At 36.3% G+C, this 22,086-nt stretch overlaps 1 protein-coding gene across 1 annotated transcript in view; it reads right to left on the bottom strand.

Annotated features, from left to right (window-relative positions):
- LOC6640522 overlaps positions 1 to 21,695 on the bottom strand; it is a 40,635-nt gene extending 18,940 nt beyond the window's left edge. The window contains exon 1 of the mRNA XM_023174748.2: positions 19,422 to 21,695. Within this exon, the coding sequence (XP_023030516.1) occupies positions 19,422 to 20,964 (1,543 nt within the window). The 5' untranslated portion in view covers positions 20,965 to 21,695. The remainder of the gene's footprint in view (positions 1 to 19,421) is intronic.
- Positions 21,696 to 22,086: the final 391 nt, after the last annotated feature.

A 22,086-nucleotide genomic window follows, 5' to 3' on the forward strand; every position in this document is an offset into this window, starting at 1 on the left:
ACTTTTCGCAATTGTTTTCCTGGCAACGTTGCCCATAAAATTTTCATGTTGCATTAGTTTTTTCTTCAGGTTTTTTTGTTTTTTTTTTTTGTGTTTTTGCTGGTTGCCTTTTGCTTTTTGTTATTTTTGCTTGGCTTGCCAAAAACGCACACTGAGCAAAACAAGTCAAGTTGCCCCGTGACCAAGTTGCAGGTGCGTCTAACTGGACATAAACATGTGCAAATCAACATAACTTCTCTGGCTCTGGCAGGATACTCTGGCCCCTCCACACAGTGCTCCTGCTTCTAGAATCCTTCTCGATTCCTGCCATTCCCTGGCACATCGTGTGATGTGTTTGTTTGTTTACTTTTCAAATGGTTTTTCTTTTCGTTCTTCCTTCTCTCGTACTCTGCAAATCGCAAAACTGGGACAAGACAGGACCGGGACAGGAACCTCGAATATGTAGTAGGTATCCTGGCGACCGCAGGACTCGTCCTTTTTGCTGCACTGTCAACATGTTTTGAACATATCACACGTATTGTATATATGTATGTGTATGTATGTATGTATGTATGTAGATAGCAAATTATTTATAACTTTTTGACAGTACAACGAGCAAAACAACAAATTATGGCAAATAATCATATTACAAATCGCTGTGAAGAAAGAGGGCAACACCTCCCCCCCCTCCCTTGATTCGCACCACTCAAAATATTTTATAAATAAATTCTCTTTGAGTTTTGATTTCCCATTGCAATTGATGGAAACTCTAAAAACGATTTCCCTTCAAATATTGACTTTACTATATTAAAGGATCAATGTCTTGTTGAAAACGTATTAGTTACACTTGAAGAGTGCAAGGATTAAACAGCTGAAACTTTAATTTTCTCGAGACATATCATTCTTAAATTTTACTTAAGATTTATACTAATATTTAGGGATAGATTTAAGAGCCTCATGCCTTTCTGATTGGCCGATTTGGTCAACCTTAACTAATAAACAGCTAATAGCTTTAGCTTCATCAAATGATGGAAGTACTCGAAAGGATTTATAATAGTTGATGAGTATCTTTTTTAAATAACCTAATGACTTTTATTTTAAGACCACTAAAAACGGTGGTGTAAAATTTCTTAAGTTTGTCCATAGTGTAACTCAAGAGAGTTAAGCATAGGTTTAGTATAGGATGCAGATACTATAGACTATTTCAATATATAATACATTTCTTAGTTAAAATGTTGTTTTCGAAACTGAAAAGAATACCCACCAAGCTTAAATTTTTAATATATATTCACTTAACCATTTGGATCTCTAGCTTTATCCAGTGCCACAATTTCTGGTAATATTTTGGACTTAGTTTGTAGCTTATCTTTAGCCAACACGTTTTGGCTGCTTTCTAAGTATAACTCGTATTATTAATATATATTTTTTGTTGCTGCTTGGACTTTTCATTAACACCAGGTCTATCCCTCTCTCTCTTTTACACTCTTTTTGTGTTGTTAGCTCCATCATCATTTAGGCAAGAAGCAAGACAAAAAAGGAGCAGAAAAGTTTCATTAAAAATGCTTTGCGCCCAAAAAAAAAAAAAACAAGAAGAAAAGTTGCACTGTAATTTACTTTTGGTTGAAAGGAAGACATGGACGAGAATGAGAGAGAGACAGAGAGAAGGGAGAGTCTGGACTTAAACTTGGACTTTGGTAAGTAAGTAATGGAAAGTTTTCCCCTACCCTCCTGCCTCCTCTTTCTCTCTCTCTCTGTCATATACTTTTTCTGCGCAATATATAGAAATGCCTTCCACCTGGCTAAAAATAGCCAGTCAGAGAGGCTAAAGCAAAGGCATGGCCAGGTAAAGCAGCTCTCTGGCTATATAGAGAGGTAGCTGAGGGTCTTAAACTTTGTTTTTGTTGTTGTTTTTTTCTGTTTTTTTTTGTATTTTAAGGCAAGTTTATGCGTTGTTGTATGTGTGTGTGTGTGTGTGTGGCATCAGCAGCTATGACAATAAAACTTTTGCATTTTTATGCCAAGAAGCTTACCTAATGTCTTACTCTGTTACTTTCTTTGGTGTTTTTCTTCTTTTTTTTTTGTATATGACACGTTGAGTTTTATGGCGAAATATGAAAGCTGTAAGCTCATAATGAAAAGTTTTGATTAGGCTCCTACCAAACATCCCTCCTCAGTCGTCTCCCCATCCCTTCCGATATTCATTTCATGTCCCTACTCGGGCTACTTAAAAGAGGCATATACATAGTTAGTTACTTAATTTCCGCGCAACGTCCTTAAAGGACTTGAAACAAAGCTGCTGAGAACCCCCGCCAGACAGACTCTCAATGAGAGGGGGAAGAGTGAAAGAGAAGGGGACATATACAACAGACTGTCAAATGACACAATGCAGTTAAAGCAGGAGGAGGAGGAGGAGCAAGAGTGAAGATGGGAGAAAGGGCAATGAAGTCGTCGCCGTTGCTTCCCGTTGACAGTTCGCAGACGACGGCAGCCACTTAAGTACCGGAGAGTGCGCACCTTTGGCAATATTAATAGCCCAGGCAGAAGAGGAACAACAACAACAACAGGGGCGAGAAGTAAGCTCATACATATAGAGGGTCTTTTTGACGCTACCCCCGTCCCCGTACCTTTCCAAAACAACAACAACAAAAACCTCCAAGTGCAGCCAGACAGTGCATTCACTGGGGAGGATGAGGGGAGAGACTGAGCAAACCATTCAGAAAAGTGTGCCCCAAAACGCCAAAAGGGGCGAACCCCTCTTAGACGCAGGAAGCAAAGCAAAGCGCACGGGAAGCTGACACAACCCCAAAGTGTCCGTTAAATGCAGGCGGAAAATTAAGCTGCTTCCCCCCAAAGTTTTTCGTTTCCATTTTCTTTCACAAGAAGGGTGTGTGTGTGTGTGTGTGTGTGTGTGTGCTTTTCATTGAGGCAACCCTTTTGCTGCCTATGTCCCTGCTCCTTCCCCTGTGTTTTTCTGTCTCTGAGGCCCCTCTAACGTTTAATTTGCTGGCAAAACTCAATTTGAACTCTGACCTTAGACAATTTCCTCTGGCTTGGCATATTTTACAAAAATGTCAAGCGTAGCAAATTGAGAAAGCACCAAAAAACACAAAAAAAAAAATAAACAACAAAAAAAAGGGAAAACCAAAAAAAAAACCTAGAATAGATAAAACAGCAGCCTATCGACCAACCAAGCAAACGACCAACTGACTAGGGCTAGGACACAATTCACTACACCACAAAGCGAATGTTAAATGGGAAAATTTCTAACTTTACTTGAGAACATTTCTTGGAATTCTCAAATTCTCCAAATTGGTTTTCAAATAAAACATTTATTTTAATATTTATCAATTTTCAGAAGCTTATCTTATCTTTGGCTGCTTCAAAGTAAGCAAAATCTTTTGAAGTAAAGACTCACAATTAATTAATCCAAATTACTTTGATAAATTTTTATGACTAGGATAAATAATTTATATGCGTATTTTTTGTATTTTCATTTAAACGATTTCTAGCCACAATAATACCAGATTACTTTGCGAGTTCTTATGGCAAATAAGTTTTTAGTTTTTATTCTAGTCAAAGCTGCAATAAAGTGGCAAGCTTACCTTGACTTTTTAACCCGCAATCAGAGTACAAGAACAACTTGATTTTAACATTTATATAAATATATATAAATCCGAACATTTTAATGCCAACCCTGGGCAAAAGTGGTTACTGCTGCTGCTGCTGCTCTATTCTAATATCAAACAAGGCAACGCTTTGTTTCATTCACAAAGACAGGAACAGAATCACAGAGAGGAGAGAGAGAATGGACGGCGCGTTGGACAGGCCTTCTGGCCAGGACTCGAAACTGGGGACCAGGACTCGGACCACAACAGAAATGGTGTTGGTTGTTGTTGTTGTTGTTTGTTGTAGCTGCTGCAGAAACTGGCGTCTGCTGTTGCTGCCTTTTACATTGTTGTCACTGCCATTCACCCATTTTTGCCTTGCTCCATGAGGCACCTTCTTTCTGTTTGCCACTTTACCCACATTTTGTCTCCCTCTGTCTCTTTCTCCGTCTCTGTGTGTTTGTGTGTGTGTCTGTTTGTTTATGGCTTACGCAGTGGCTGAAGTGTTTGTGGGTCTTGTTTAGTTTTTGATTAGAAAACAATACAAGAAACAAAAAAAACAATAGCAAAAATTTTTAGATAGATCAAAGTTTGTATACTCTTTCAAGGATGTTTTTAGATGAATTATTTTTAACATATCCATCAAATGTCTATTAGTTCAATATGATCTTTAAAAGGTTCAATATGATATCGAAGGTACATACGATTTAATGCAAGGACTATAAAATATCTTAAAGAAAAATGACTTTAGGATGAAACTAATTTATTTCGATTCTCCTATATGGCAGAATTAAATTGAAATTTTCTCTTCTTTTCAATCATTTTCGCTCTTGTTTTTATATTTTCCAATTAAGAAACTCAATGTGTAGTATATAAAACGAATAGTTAATTCACTGAGTTATCAGAAAAGATGTATTATAAAATAAAGGTTTATGTGAGCTTAGGCTTTTATATAATTCTGACCAAAATAAATATACCCCATTTTATGGAAGGGTAAAAAAGCATTTAGCTATTTGTGTGTAGGTGTCTTGTTATCCACTTCATTCAAAAAGTATTTTAAAAGCTAAGCAAAGGTTGAAACTGAATGAAAGTTTCCTTTTCGTAAAGGAATGGATCTCTAGGTCTTTAACTATTTCACTAGCATTACACTTTAGAGTAGAGAATAGAGTAGAATAGAGTTCTTAAGTAATTAACTAACTGTAGGTCCATAAGTATTTGAACACAACGAAAGAAAAGGTATTTGATTTACTTATTTCGCGCCCAAGATCTTAGGATATTTCTCACCAAATTTCTATCAATATCTCATGTCATTTTTCGATATCTTTTTGACTTGCTTCTCTTATTTCTCATTCTTTATATTTCCATCACACCATTTCTCTTTCTCTCTCTCTCTCTCCGCTCATTGTCTATTCATCAATTATTTAGCAAATGTCGCGCAAATTGAATTATATAAGCCGCCAAACTGAGAAGAAATAGAAAAAAAGAGAGAGGCACAGAGAGGGAGAGATAGAGGGAGAGTCGTCCAGCCGTAACTTTATTGCTGTGACCTCATTACCACATGACCACATACACTTGAAAAATTTCCATCTACCATCACTATGACAAGAAATATATAATAAATTTGATGAATGACTCGATTGGACTTTATTTTTGTTGCAGTGTATTGCAACTTTCACTGGCCAGGTTAAAGACCGAGAGACTGAGACAACGAGTCCAAGCGACAAGACAGAACAAGACAAGGCAAAACAAGACAAGACAGGCAAAACCATCCGCTGCTTAGGTATACATTTCGCTAGTCTCTCTCTCTATCTCTTTCTGCCACTAGCTAGCTAGTTCTCTCTCTCTCTCTCTCTTTCTGTCTAACTGTCTGTCTGTCTGTCCTTCCTTTTCCTTTTCATTTTTTTCCCATTTTTTTGCAGTCTGTTTGCGTAAGTCGTATAGATAATGGTGCATAGCTCTAGGCATTTCTGGCGCTAAAAATATAAACACAGATAGCTAGATACATAGCTAGGTATATACACATACACTTATACATATACCTGTTGGAGTAAAAAATGGTAAAATGGTAAAATGGTGGGATATGCCCGAGCCTCTGCCTGGGCCAGGGAACTATTTGCTTAGCTGGCCTGCCCTCAATGTGAGACAGTTCTCTGGAATGGTTATACACAAATGATGGGTGAGGGCAATATAGAGCATAGGCCGGTTGGCTGGCTGACTGGCTGGCTGTCTGACTGACTGGCTGTCTGGCTATCTATCTGTCAAGCCCATTAGTTGATGTCTGGGACAGAGTCAGTTTCTAAGTTTGTGGCTGGCATTGGATTTATGTTAAAGTTTTCAATTTAAAATTTAAGCAAAATCGATTTTTAGCTTGAAACTGATTTCAACATAGACATTGTTTGGGTTTAGAACAGTCTGTGGAAATAATTTGAGGCTTTTAATTTATATTTGTACATGATTTGGCTCTAAATCTGAGATAAATACTAAAGGAACTTAATGAAGGAAATGTTCAAACTCTAAAAACGAAAGGTGTTAGATAAGACTTTACTATATTTCACTTTGAAAAAGACTTTTTATTGAATAAAACTATGTATATAAAATTAATTCTACACAAATTTCCTTTCATTTAGTCCCCCTTAGACTCAGTATATACACATATATACACATACACTTATATATATACCTGTTGGAGTAGATAGGTAAAATGGTGGGACAATTTCTATATATAAACCAACTTACTTAAATATTCTGCGGGTACATTTCAGACATTCTTTCTTAGAGAGTAATCCTTTAATTTTTTGCAATATTTCTCTATGAAACTTTTAGATTGAGGAATGAAGAAATGACATTTCAGTAACTTGTGACATTAATGTACATCACATATATCAGGGGCATTAACAGGGTCTGACTTTATTGACAGTCTAAGGTCATTTTGGTACAGTCACCTATCTATTCACCTGGCATACTAATGCAAAAACTAATCACAAACACATATAACACACACACACACATGGAGAGATAAAAAATGCGTTAGTCCTGTAGCGACATAAATCTTATTTAATTGCAAACCAGCTGTCAATTTCAACTAAAACCTAAGCTATATCCCCAGCAACACACACACACACACATAAAGCTAAAGAGAAACACACGCGCAGAGGCGAAACGAATACACACACTTTGACATACCTTGACATTTATTTAGCCAGCAGCCGGCAATGAAAATGTGGTTTTGGCTTCAACTTTTGTATGGGATTTAGTAGGGAGACAAACGCATTGACCGGCCGACCCAGCCGACCGACCCACCGACCCACCCACTGACTGACTGATTGGTTGGTTCGTTAACGTTATCGAATATATGATAATGCAAACAATGAAAAAAGGAACAAAACTTTTACCTGACAATCAGGGCTACTACTTGATCAAAGGTCAATTTAATTTGCTCACTTTACCGCAATTTGATTGGCATACATATATGGATATATGAAAGCACACACACACACACACACACTAAGACACACAGGTAATTATATCAATTGCAGCTGCCAATCAAACCACAAGGCACCCTTCATCATAGCTTTTACTTTGCCATATATACCTCTGCGGTTTCCCTCCATTGAAAGTGTTGATTTAGGCACCTCTGGAATAGAGCTGCTGTGGCTCTCTCCATTTGCCTCATCCTTTCTTCCGCTCTCCCTCTATCTATCTATTGGCTTTTCTCCCTATCTCCATCTGTTGGTCTATCTAGCTTATTGTTAGCTAAAGTTCGTTCGTTTTGTTGCTGTTGCCGTGTGCGATTTTTGCACCTTAGGTGTGGCATCACTGTATTTGCCCAAGGGTTGCGGTTTCTGCACCAGCCATTGCTTCTGCTGCTGTGTCCAGTGTGGCAACAAGTGCTGCTGCTGTTGCCATTGGCAGTATTCTTCTTCATATAGACTGTATAAATATTTCCCTTTTTTCTCAAATTTACCTTTGTTATATAGAAAACTATCTTCGACTATGACTTAAATTTAGATAATATGAAATTTAGTTAAACTTTTAGAATTAAAACTAAAAAATGTTGCAGAAAGAAGTCATTGCATAAGAAACAGCCCCAATAAGTAGGCAATAAAATGTTATTCAGGTTATAAGAAGAATTTCCAAGCAACATATGCAGCCCAGATAAGTAGGCAATAGAAAATAGAAAATTACAAATTAACATCGTTTAATCGGGAAGGAGGCATTCTTTCTGCCTAAAAAAGGTGAATTGTCTTAATTTTTTATTAAACTGAGTGCTGGGAATTTGAAAATAATATTAGCTAGAATATCCTAGTAAAGAATAGAGCTTTTTGGCAACAGATTAAGAAAGAAAAGATATTTCGGATAATTTCACAATTTCAAATTGGTTTTTAGACTTTTACCATTTCTTTCTCTATGTGTACTTAAAGTTAGAGGAATACATTTTTATGTCTATGCGAATTTTTCTGGCCAACAGAAAAGAAGAAAACCGAAAATATAGGCAAACTGACCAATCAATAACCAACGACAACAATACAAACCGAAAAATGATAGCTGGCAAAGCCGATGATTGATGGGTATAAATTCTTTGTATGTGTGTGTGTGTGTGTGTGCTTAACAATTTGTTTGCCATAAAAAAGAAGACAGGCAACAAATTGTCTTTTTACTAAAGTTCTATACTTTTTTTTGCCATTTGTTTTTGGGTTTTAGGACCGGAAATATGCTGGAATTCTACATTTTTTGTTTTTAAAATGCAAAATAAATATTTTATATCAGTAAAATAAACCATTTGCTTATTAGAAACATGATTATACAGAAAAAATATTATATTAAGAAAAGGCGGTGCGAGAGAGAGGGAGAGTTAAGAAACGGGTTGTTAGGTGGAAAGGTCAGTCGAGCGGGTAAGAAAAGCACAACTGCCACAGTTGATGTTGCTTTTGGTGCTGCTGCTGCTGCTGCTGCTGCTGATGTTGCCGGTATACTGATAAATTATGCATGCAGCTATGCGCGTGCTAGCCTCATTATGCATGGCTGCTGCGTGATAGAAGGGGTGAAATGGGTGTGGGTGTGGGTGGTGGAGGTTATAAGTGCGAGGCAGGAAGCCTTTAAGTAGGCAACCCCAATCCTGTCCAGCTCTTGCAACACAACGTCCACTTGTGTGCAACTCTCTGGCACTGGCACTCGCACTCGCTCTCTCTATATATACACAAAGCAGAAGCACTTTGCTTTTCATATTTTAATTTCAATTTTTCCCATACCCTATAAAGAGTCTCAGAGTTTGAATGGGTAAGTCAGGCACTTTTGTGTTGATAAAACTTTAAGAGATCGAAAAAGGAGGGCAACTTCATATAGGATGTCTATCTATTGCAAGTAACTCGAGGACCAATTGGTCTATGTTTTAACATTAGTTCTCTTCTTCTTTTTTTAGGACTCAATCGATTGTTTCTCCTCTCTAGATTTCTTTTTCTTCTGCCTCTTATCTATCTTTATCTTCTGTATCTATTGTAATCTTTTAAAATTGCATTCTCCATAGTCCATAATTATGTCCTAGAATTTGTTCTACATAGTAACTTACTATCTATATCGTCTTTGCTTGCAGGGTATTTGAAATTTGTAGCTTCTACTTCATATGCGTTTTTTTATAATATACTTTTCTGATGCGACAAGCTGAAGTAGGCTTTAGTTTCCTCAGCTCTTCCTCTTCTTCCTTTCTTCCACATCTTCATCATTGCTATCGTCTTCTCTGCTGCATATTCTTCTGGCTCTTTTATGCTGTCAACTTAAATAAGCCACATAATTTGCATTAGCATGGCTCTGCACTCAAAACTAACAGTTTCTCGCGCCTCACATTTCCTTCCATTCAGTTTTTACTGGTCGGACTGGCATTGGTGTTGCCTCCATCTACTATATATTCATATCCATACATACATACACATACATACATATATGTATATATGATTTTATATTGCGTTTGATTTTCATGGGGCACATGACGCACATAGTTAGAAATACCAAAAAAAAAAAAGAAAAAAAAACAGAAATAACATATGTCATTTGTGCGGCGCACTTGAGCGCGCCTGTCAGCGCCTAGATTTTTATCCTCGATACAGTTCTCTTTCTTTTTTTTTATATCTCTATGCGTGTGTGTGTGTGTGAGAGAGAGTGTGCTTTTCTTTTTTTTGGGGATTCTATTTGAGGGCTAACCTATAAATTTGTGTATAGATACTTGTACATTTTCTTTTGGCAGGTTCAAGGATAATAAAAGTCTAACTGCGTAGGTCCTTTTTTTTGTATTTAGCCTTGAAACAGTATTTTTGAGAGTATTGCCTAATCATATTTTAAATCAAAGCACTACTTAAACATTGTTTTGATTAGATTAAAAAGAAGGGTGAAAAAAAAATGTTTGTTTACATAAATATTTATCTTTTAATGACCCTTTTTAGAAGGATTAGTCCTGATACTTTGCTTAGAATGACGTCACTGATTCGTTTTTGAATCATCTAATAATGAGTAGGGTTTTAACCATTAGCATATTAATATCTAACATTATTGAGGAAGGTTTAAGTCAAAAAATCTTATAGAAAATAGTTCTGCGAAAGATAGTCTTAATGTCAGTTAGTTATAGTCTAATCTATGATTGTGTATAAGCTTAAACCTTAAGAAGACACCCATCCCATGACACTTTTTATCATCAAAAAAATTGCCGAAAAAATGCAGCAAAAACTAAAGTCAGTCAAAGTGGATTTGATAGCTGAATACAAATGATTCCATGTAATGAGGTTCAAAAGGCTTATTCACTGACTCATAGCACTAGCTTCGAGTAGCTCTTAGACCAGCTTAGGCTTGGTCTAAACCATTTAAGATTCAATTACCTACTGCAAAAAATCACTAAGTCACAGTCTTTGCTTAAACTCAAATTTCCTATAAATTGTTATAACATTTTCACTACAAATAAATGAACTTCTTTTCAACCACAAGTAGAGGATAACTCAAATGAAAAATCATCTCATTAATTGATGTGCCAAATACATTTTCAGGGGGGGAAATGTGGTGCATATATGTATATTTCAATAACCGATCATTCAAATTGTTTCATTTTTGCCTCTGTTACTTGTCTCACTCTACGTCATATATTAATATATAAATGCCATAAAAGCCCACGCAGTGTATGTGTTTTTTCTGTGTGTTTTTTTGCTATCTATTTGTCTGTCAGTTTGTCTTCTTGTTGTTTTGCCTGCCTGCACACACACGCGTGTCCTTTTTGGTACGTGATGGAAATATTGTTCATATTCTACGCTTCAATTAAATCACTCAAATAAATAAATACACACGCTTACACACACACACACACACACGCACAGTCGAGTGTGGGTGTATGCAAATAAATTGTATTTAATTAAATTGAAATGCATCACTCATGATTATAAGTAGCAATTAATTTAATTTACTACAAAAATTTTGGCGTATAGATAGAGCCTGGAGATATCTTTTAGATAGTTAACATAATTTATCATATTACAAACAAGTTTTCTGTGTGCCAAATTATCATGATAATAAATAAACCATTATTTGTCTATATATGCAAAAATTTTCTTTACAAGCTAATTTTACGCTCACTTAGTGCTTAAAACAATGACAAAAGATAAAGCATAAGAAATGGATATTACACACTCACCTCCTCTCTCCATCTCTGTCTCTCTTTCACTGTCTGTGTCGTTCTTCCTCTGTCTCTCTCCCTCGTTTGCTATCTTTCTCTTTCTGTTTCTCACGTATTTCGCAATTCATTCATAAAATTTAGCGCATCAGCTCACAACTCATTAGGCACGACAACGACAACAACTACTTGCCTCTGTCTATGTGTGTGTGTGAGTGTGTACTGAACGTGTGTGTGTGTGTGCGTATGTGTGTGTATTTGCTCCTGTTTCATTTTCGTTTTTTTTTTCCTTTACTTTACTTTTTCTGCTTGCATTGCATCATCTAACTAGGCTGGTTGATTCTCTTGTCTTCGCTTGCTCCTTCCCTTCATTTATTTTTCAACAAATATATCATAAGCAAAAGTCCTTGACGCTTCATTGACTAAAAACCACACACTCACACATACACAAACACACACACGTGCTCCAACTAAGGATGACTAAGAGCTGATGCTGATGCTGACTGGTAAAAATCTCTCTAGAGTCTTATTATAGATTTTTCTTCTTTCTTCATATATATATTTTTTTTTTTTTCGGGGCACTCATTCTCCTCTGCTTTTGCTCTGTGAATCATATTTATGTACTAGACAATCCTTTTTGGTCTATAAAAATCTTGCGAAAATACATATACTATATGCTGTGTATAATATATATATCATTCTAGTTTTGCCCAGACTTTGACTTTGCCTTTTTGTGACGCAAGACGAAAGTCAACTAGCAGCAGCACCAACCACAACAACAACAACAAGAATAACAAGAATAAAAATACTATAGTTGGCTTTTGGGCTGCTGTCGTCAAACTGGCTGAATGAGGCACCAACACGCACAAGCACACACACACACACACACACACACAGTCACACACAAATACATATACAATTGGCCTGCTCAATGGCTGCCACCAAAAGCCTGCTTTTGCTCTTGCCCTTACGCTAATGTAAATATTTTGTCTCAGCTTTTGTTGTCGTGCCATAATTATATATGCAAGCCAGAGAAATAGAGAAAGGCAAAATAGAGAGAGAGAGAGAGAGAATTAGTAGTAGGAGGAGGAGAAACTACTTTAAATTCTCTCACTGACTAAATGACTAAACTGCCAACCAGGATGCTGTTGATGTGGATGATGATGTCATTGTTTATTGATTTGACTAAGGCTAGTCGAAGCTCTCTCCCTTCCTCTCTCTCTCTTAGTGAACCACTCTCACTCGTTTCTTTTCCTCGTCCTCTTCTTCCCTCTTGTGGCTGTGCTTATATTTATAGTCACTGATTAGCTAAAAATTGTTACTCCATATTTATCCTTTATCTATAAATGAACACGACTAATTAGCTGTAAAATAAATGCAAATTTCCATTTTACGCTCAACGAGGAAAATTTATATAACTACTTTATATAATATATGTACCTTTTTTTTTTCTATTTATATGTGGAGAACTATAGAGAAAAACTACCTTAATCTCGCCTCCATCTCATTCTTACATCGACCCCAAAAAAACTTGTACTTTTCCTTTTCCCTTTCCCTTTAGAATACTTTATATAAACAACATTTGAATAAATATAAATAAAGATACCAATACTTATTCTATTTATATCATAGAAATTTCCTGGAAAGAAATATATTTATAACATTTGTAGGCCAAAAGGCAAGAGGCAAAGTTTTATAAGGTATATTGTAAAAAAAAATAAAAAGAACATCTAACTAAAACTACAAATGATTCTAGTTTAACAATTTTTGCACTCTTCATAATCTGCTAAATTGATTAGAAAGGTCTATAAAAAAAGCTATGTATCTACTTTTCTTATTCTTTTGCTGTTCCAAAATGTTTTCATACATACAGAGTTCCAAGTTTGAATTGAGAGGTAAATCAAAACGAATACTTTCTTTACTCAAACTCATTTTCCAAGTATAACAAAAATGTTAAAGTAAATGTTCATAAAAAACGAGATTTTTTGCTTCAAATTGAAACAGAAACGACAAAACAATTTGTCTAAAATCTGTTTAGATATAAATGCTTTAAATTATGAAGAAAATTCAAAATGAAAATCCTTGGAAAATCTGTCTAAAATGATAAATCACATTAAAAGCCTTTTGTCAGGGTATATTGAATTGATTTCCTCTACTAGATAGATAATTTGTCTGATCTTTTTAGTCAATAATTTGCATATCAATGAACGATTATGGAGAGCAGACATCACAAGCATAGACAAGCATATCCCGACAAGGACCTAACAGACAGCCTGTCGCTGTGTCATTGAAAGTCCTGAGAAATTTTCCATGCCACACACACACACACACACACGCTTAGACGCACGCACACAACATGACGTCCTGCGGTGTGGATAGACATCTCCAATATCCTTTCCAACTAATTTGCGTAATATTTGAAAGGCGCAACTGCTAAAGAAAAGGATCACTTGAGTGGCCACTTGAGGTCTTCTGTTTTACTCAAATTACAAATTAAATCAACAAAAAAACCAAAAAAAAAAATGGAAAGGAAAGAGATGTGAGAATGTGGGCGGCAATGTCCTGTTCTCTCTATCTAAATGTGTGTGTGTGTGTGTCTGTGTGCGTGTGTCTCCCTAGGGCGCTGTTACCAAATTAGTGGGAAAAACGAGCAGGATCGTAAATTGTGTGAACTACGTTTAATGACATAAATATGCCGCCACTGTCAATGTTACTTTATATTTAAGAATTTTCCAGGAAAAAACAAAAAAAAAAAAAAAACAGACAGGAGCACACAAAAAACCAAAAAGAGAATTGAGTGTGTGGTTTTTTTTTTTTTTGGCAAACAACTGAGTAAGGAAATGGAAATTCCTTTTTGGTCAGCTCACAGTAGGAGCTAAGCAAATGAATTGCTACTGTATTTCCCAGGACATATGTGAGTATCCTTTCATCGCTCTCCATCTCTCTCTTACATTCGTGTAATGTGTGCGTGTGTCCCTGATCATTTTCAGTGTAAACACTTGAAAGAACAATTGTAATTTTCCCAACTACTTGGCGGCAAAAGTGTGCTCCTTTGACGTACGCATCCTGACAGACAGACAGACATTTGATGTGTATGATGATGACGTTATTTCTTTGTCAATAGAACACACACCCACACAGAGAACCAGAAACAATAAGATAAAGTAAGAGAGAGAGAGAGAGAGAGTGGAGGAAAAGGCCATTGAAATTGGTTGCTAAACAAAAAGCAAAAAGGAAAAAGCAAAAACAAATTTGTTCTCTCACATTCAGAACTGGCAATAACAATGAAGAAAATTGCATAAACATTGCGCATCAAATGAAAATTCATTGATTTGTCTTATTGAATTTGCGTAACGAGCCAACAACAACAACAACAACAACAATAGCAACAAAGAAAATCCAAGGAAAAACTGTTGATTTCTCATTCTCTCTCACTTGCTATCTCTATGTCTGGTGTTTTTATCTCTCCCTCTCTCTCTCTCTCTCTCTCGCTCTCTTTCAGTTTTTCAGGCATAATGAAAAGCCATTTAAATAAAGTTTAAAAGTCAAATGGAATTCCTGATTAGCATTTATCAAACAACATTTCGAGCAGTGAAAACAAAAAGCTAAAATTTATTATGCACAAATTATGAAAGCATCGAATGACAAATTAAAAACAGTTTACTGCAAAAATGTTCGCATAATGCAAATGTAAAGCAATTTATTATGCATTGTAACTACAATTGAGTAAACTAATTTAACTTTTCCGAAGTGCCAAACAAAATAGTTGAAAGAAAATGTATTTTTGATTTTCATTTCACTTTAAAGTTGTCTAATTGAAATTTGTAGTGAAAAAAGCAAACTAATTTGTCAGTTCAATTAGTTTTGAGTGCTAAGTAATACAAAAACCATTAAGAAATGTTAGCTTATGTTGTTTTTGGATAGAGAACTAGGTTAATTTATGAATTTAAAACATTGAGTTTACTTCGCAATAGATTTTAAAAGCAGAGTATTGCTATTTTGTACCAAAAAAATTGAGAAACAACTGAATTTTCTAATAAATTTGAAAAATAATCAAAATTTTCTAAATTTTTGTATTGATTCTGAGTAATATATGAACATAAGTAGCTGAAGATATGTACATAAGAATCATATATCTATAAGTAGCTTAAGATACATATAGATACATGATTCTTATGAATTAATTGTCAATTTCTAGAAATGAGAGTGAGAAAATTATAAAGTTATATTTTGATATTAGAAATCATAGGTTGATTGATTTATGCCAATTTCCAGAAATGAGTGTGAGAAAATTATAAAGTTAGATTCTGATATTAGAAATCATCATGACTTATTTTTTTTTTTTTTTTTTTTTTTATAGACGTAGTCGTACAACGCTCAGTACGAACAAGTGGCCCATATGACACCAGGCCCGGGCCTGTTACGAATGACCCTAAGTAAAGTTAATGTTACAACCTCTACCCACTCCGACCTAAGGGCATAGGCGTATTACATATATAAACATAAATTAAACTAAAGAAATAGAAAATATTAAATGTAATGAGATAATAGGTTACATATAAAAAGAAAACAGGATAGGTATAAATAAAGATGATTGCAACTAATTACGAGCGAGGAATGACAAGATCGCAGTTTTAATACCCGGAAGCGATGTTTCGGAACCGATAACGTGCCAAAGTCTGTTGTAGTCACTACATAGTATACGAAAAGGTTCATGCAGAGAATAGTTAGTTGTGCAAGTGGGAAGTATAAGCGGTGTGAAATTGCGGGTCCTTCTAGATGGAACAGAAATGTTAATTTGGCTCAACAGCTCGGAAGAGTCAATCTCACCATTCAAAAGTTTGTAAAGAAAAGTTACACCAAGCATTGTTCTACGATTAGTTAAAGAAGGAAGGTTAATTAACTGAAGTCGACTAGAATAAGATGGAAGTTGTACAGTTGGATCCCAGCGCAAATCACGAAGGGCAAAGAGTAAAAACTGTTTTTGTACAGATTCTAATTTGTTTTGATAAAACTCATATTGAGGAGACCAAACACAAGATCCATATTCTAATATGGGGCGGACTAAAGAAGTAAAAAGTATTTTGGTAATATATGGATCCTTGAACTCCTTCGACCAGCGCTTTATAAAGCCAAGAACACTCTTAGCCCTACTAACAGTAGTCGATATATGCTGATTAAAACTAAGTTTGTGGTCGATTAAGATCCCCAAATCTTTTACAACCAAGGAAGTATTATTAATTTTTTCTAACGGGAAATTATTTAAAAAGTAACTCGTTAATTGGGGAGAACCTCTATAAAAAGACATAACTTTGCACTTAGAACAGTTTAGAGATAACAAGTTAGTCCTACACCACCCCTGAAAAGCATTCAGGTCAGCTTGCAAGGTATGACATGAGAGAGAGTCTACGATGCGATTAGCGATTTTTACATCATCGGCATACATAAGAACTCTGGAATTTAAAAGAACGGTGGGGAGATCATTAATAAAAATGGTAAATAATAATGGGCCAAGGTGACTGCCCTGTGGGACTCCCGATTCAACACAAATGATCTTAGAAAGAGAGGACCTAAAAAGAACCCTCTGCCTCCTATTGCTTAGATATTGTAAAATCCAAGCAAGCAGAGCATCCGGAAAGCCAACTAAATTCAGCTTATGTAATAGTAAGGCATGGTTTACCGAATCGAAAGCCTTACTTAAATCCGTATATATAACATCAGTTTGTTATGTATTTATATAGACTTCCGATAATCAAATCATTACTTTAAAGAAAATGTCTATATACACAAAAATTGATTTGTTTTGAAAATATTGAATGATAATTGAATTTCAAACTTTAATTAGGTTTTTACAAATTGTACGAGATTCAAGCTTCTTATAGAAATAATCAGAATTCTGAACGATTTATATTTCATTCAGTCACCTGATCCAAATTTTATTTTTTCAAGGTTTTTAAATTATTATTATTATATAGAGAAGTAAAATTTTTCTACATTTTTATCTATCTAGGATTCAAAAAAGTAAAAAACGCAAAGCCCAAAAAAAAGGCATTTCAGAGTTTACATTTTTAACAAGTCTACACTACTATAAGATACATATGTATATATTTAACTAATTGATTAATGTTCCAAGTAAATTTTGGGTTCAAACTCTTTGCTTTAAAATGACTACTAACGGAAAAATTCCATTGAGTTTGTATACAAAAATCCTACGCTTTGCTACACAATTTTAAGTGGTTTCAACAATTTATAATTAGCCAAAAATTAAGCTGAAATATTTTTGTGAGGCAAAAACTTGGAAAGAGCAATTCATTAAAAATACATCACATTACTGGTGTGAAAATGAACGAAAAATAAAATACACACACACATAGAGAGAAAACACATATACACACAAAAATTGTTACCAGTTTTAATTAGACTTCACTTGGAGTCGAACTCACAATGGGTATAGAATATAGGAGGGAATGGGTAGAGAATAGAGCCTGGCAAATTTTTAAGCTCATGGCCATAAAAATTATGCCATTAAAGTTGAAAGTGATAATTAAAAATTAAAATTGATTACTTTCGCCAACTTCTGGATCTGGTTCTGGTCGAAGGAAAACATTTCGTATTCATGGGCGGCCCACCACCAACAACAACAACAACGACAGCAACGACAAAAACAACAACGACCATCAGAACTAGTTGTAAAGTAATTTAGCAACGGCGTAAAGTGATTAACAGGGGAAAAAAAAAAAAAAAACAGAAACTTGCCAGGACTCTCACGACTCAACTCGACTCGATTCAACTAATTTGCTAAATGCAGAACACAAAAAAAAAAGGGGAAAAAAAACAAAGTTACCGACGCGGCGTAAAAAAAAAAACTATACGATTTCATTCTAAAAATAGTTTCACACAAAATAGAACTTTTTTTTCCTTGTTCGCCGTTTTTGTGTTTTGTTGACAAATGATTTAGTGACAATCAATTAAACGTTGGCTGATTGATGATTGATGAGATGCGACTAAAAGGATTAAATTGCCCACCTCTCTGCCCACGCTACCCGAATTGTTCTCCTCAAGAACGAAGTAAACTTTTTGTTCCTGTCGTTCGTTCGTTCGTTCATTTGGACTGCTTGTTGTTGTTGTAGTTGTTCTATGGGTATGAATTATGCAAGCTAGAAAGTCCTAGACCTACATTTGGCTAGAATAATTGGGGGGCGCCAATGATACGATTAGTGCGTGTCCTTTGTGTGCTTTTTCGTATAGAAATAGTCATCGAACAGTCAAGTAAGTCATACAAATTAATAACTGAATCGAATAACATATTCGACTGGTCTACGTTAACCCAAATAAATAGCTAAACAAACATGCGACAAGGTTCACAGCCGTCGAGTAAGGTAAAGAGTAAAGGTTGAAAATGCATTTAAAATAAATACTGTATTAGTTGAATTCTGTCATCAGCAATCACTTTTAATCAAAGTTTTATGACATTTGTTGGCCAATTGTGCTCAAAAGCGTGACCATTAATGGACAGAGTCTGACAATTGAGTAATATTTTAAAAGTGTGACAATTGAGTATGGCAAAATGGACAAAATCTGACAGTTGAATAATAGTTTAAGAGAATTGTAAGGAAAACTTTCAATTACAAACGTTTATAAATTAGAGATTTATTTTGAATTCGTAAAGTTTTAAGTGTTGGGTAACAATTTACGAAGCAGGCCAAATTTAGAAAATAGTATTGATAAAAGTTATGTGAAGTAACTATTGCTCCTGTCATATAGTTTGGTCACACTTTTGCTGCAGACAAATCATTTTGATTTAATTGAAACATTTAGTTAAATGCTTCTATTTTTTGCTTTATATTGAGTTAGAGAAATCTTCTCGGACATTAATACTCAAGTTCTGATTTAAAGTATTCATCTCCTAGCAAAGATATGCAAATAAAAGTCATTAATATTAGTAAACATTCAGCTTATTTTTTTGTCGTTTGTGAGCTAGTGGACTACAAAAGTTTATAAAACTTTTCAACACCGATCATCAGTGTGACCATATGCAGAACTAAAAGCCGTTCAATGAAAATTTATAAACCTTTTTCAAAGTTTCATTATTTCTTCAGAAATTGTTGAATTTCGTTTTTTTAAGTTATCTTAACAAGAATAGATCCATTTTGTATAAAAATTTGTAATTTTAGTTTGTTGATTTGACTTACCGATTTGTGGCACATCGTATTGCCTTTGACCGCGGGCCGTGCGCAGCATCAATTGGCTAGCTATGCTATGGGAAACAGGTGGTGCAGCATAGCCAGCTGTGCCAGAACCACCCGAACGCTTATGATTTGGCTCCTTGTGATCCTTTTGCTGCTGTTGTTGTTGTTGCTGCTGCTGCTCCTTTTGCTCCTTTTTCTCTTGCTCTAATGTGCTAGCTGCTGCTGCTCCTACTACCGCTCCAGCTGCTGCTGCTGCTGCTGATTCATGTGACTTTTGCGAAGAACCGTCATTTGTGGACTTTTCATTATCCTGACTGTTGCTGATGCTACCCGAGCGTGTCGAAGCCTTCAGGTGTTTGCTGGCTGTTGCCTCTGAGTTGGCTAATGCAAGTTTTCCACGTTGTTGCTGCTGCTGCTGCTTGAAATGTTGGCCAAAAATGTTACGCTGCAAGGGCAGCTGGGGCTGCTGTTGTCCTTGGGCCCTCTTTCTGGCCCACTTCTGTTGCATGCGTATGTTGTAGTTGGAATTGGGGGAATGGGTTCTCAGTTTGGGTGGAGCCGGTGCATCACGTTGCGTCTCTGGTTGCGATTGAGGTTCGAATAGTTGCTGCAATGCATCTGGGGCATTCAGCTCTAATTGCTGTTCCAATGAGCGATAAGGATTTTCGGGGAGACCCTCATCCTCTAGGCCATGATACTGATAGGCATCTAACTCACGCAGAAGCTCATCCTCACCCAAATGTACTGGCTCCAGGGGTTCCAATTCCGAAAAGTCATCAAAATCACCAAATGAATGGAGCGGCTCATATTCCGTTTCGGTATCCGGTTCCAAGCGCTCTCTATCCATGGGCTGAACAACTCGACCATAATCATACTTAACCGGACGTCGACCATACTCCCTTAATTGCTCATAATCCTCATCTAGATTAGAATTGGGACCGACAAGTGGGGGAGCAGGCGGTTGCTTTTGAATGCTGCCAAACATGAAATTCCTGGCCGCCTGTTGCAACAGTGAGGGATAATCATCTCCGGCCTCTAGATCCTCAGTGGGCTGCATTTGTATGCGTCCGGCTATTATGGGTCGACCATGATGACCTGCTGTTGGCGGTCCAGCCGGACCGGTCTGTTCTGCCGTCTGCTTGGCTAAACCCAAGAGCATAAGACGCTCTCGCTCCAATTGGGCCATATCGGCTAGCTCCTTATTCAAACGTCCAGTGGTGGCATCAAAGGCAGCCGCTGCAGCCGAACGATGATGGGGATGCGGATGCGGGTGCTGGCTACCGCCGCCTGGAGGAGCTCCACCAGGATGTTGCTGGGGCTGCCAATTGCTCGACGCGGAGATAGCTCCTGTCGATCCAACTCCACCCAGACCACCGCCAATCATATTGGAACCGGAGGAGGAAGAGATGGCTGAGGCAGAGGAAGTGGAGGACGAGGAAGAGGAGAGGCCGGAAGCCTTCTCGCCATTGCCGCTCAAATGCAAAGCATAGAGGCCGCCTTGGATGAGCAGCACACAGACTAGGGTCTGGGCCAGCGAGAAGAACATTTTCTTTTTGTTGATCTGACGCAGTTTATCAATTAAGCGGCTTATTTTGACTTCGATGGCGTACAGAGTGGGGCAGAAGGAAACTTTGGAGGGGAGAACCACCAACCAAAAAACCCGTCAGCAACAACACCACTAAATACTATGATAGGGTAGAGAGAGCTGAGGTTTGGGGCAAGGTTCGTTTGCTCTTTTGCAAGGAAGGGGTAATTAAGTTTTGGTTTCGATTTGATTTCTCTTTCTCAATTCAATTCTTCACCGTTTTCAGTTTGACACTTCATTGTCCAACACTATTTTGGAACTGTCAACATTGTACAACACTGAATTTTCGTTTGATTGAGAGTTTTGTTCCGTTTAGGTGTTTTTTTTATTTGTGTTTTGCTTTGCTTGTTGGTTGGTTGGTAAGACAAAATCAATAATCAATTGTCTACTTTCAGGCGGAGTTGGAGTTGAAGTTGATTGAACCTGGTTGTTGGCCTTTGTTTCAAACTGAACTTAGGGCAAAACGTAAACGGGTTTGGGGAGGAGAGTAGAGCCAGCGACTGAAACGAGCGTGTCTAACACTAGTTGCTGGTTTTATATTTATATCTCTCTTTCCTTTCACCGTCGGCACTTCTTTCCTTCCTTGCTTTGCTTACACATTCATTTACACACACACATCAACACACTCTTCTCTTCTCTTCTCTGTCTGCCTGTTCTTCGCCTTTTTATATGCTTAGCTTTGCTTTACTTTACTTTTTCTTTTAGGCTCTAATAAAAGATAAAAATATTCAAATCACGGCACTTTTGTTTAATAACTTTTTTGTCGGTTTTGATTTCCTCTTCTGTGTGTGAGTGAGTATGAATATATGTGTATATATTTAACAATATTTTTATTTCAACTTTTTTTGTGTGTGTGTGTGTATGTTATTTGTTGTTAAGGAACTTTTAAGCACTTGTTTTTTTTTTTTTTGTGTGTTATATTTATTTATAAATTTTGTTGTATTACTCTTAGCACTCAGTTTTGCGGCACTTTCTTCTAGCAGAATTTTTACACTTTCACTTTTCCTTGGATTTCTGACTGGTTTCGGTTTTGGGTTTTTAATTTTGAAATTTTTGAAAATTATTTTTGTAATTTATTTTTCT

This window comes from Drosophila willistoni (assembly GCF_018902025.1).
Source record: "Drosophila willistoni isolate 14030-0811.24 chromosome 2L unlocalized genomic scaffold, UCI_dwil_1.1 Seg196, whole genome shotgun sequence".
In the NCBI taxonomy this organism is placed as follows: Eukaryota; Metazoa; Arthropoda; class Insecta; order Diptera; family Drosophilidae; genus Drosophila; species Drosophila willistoni.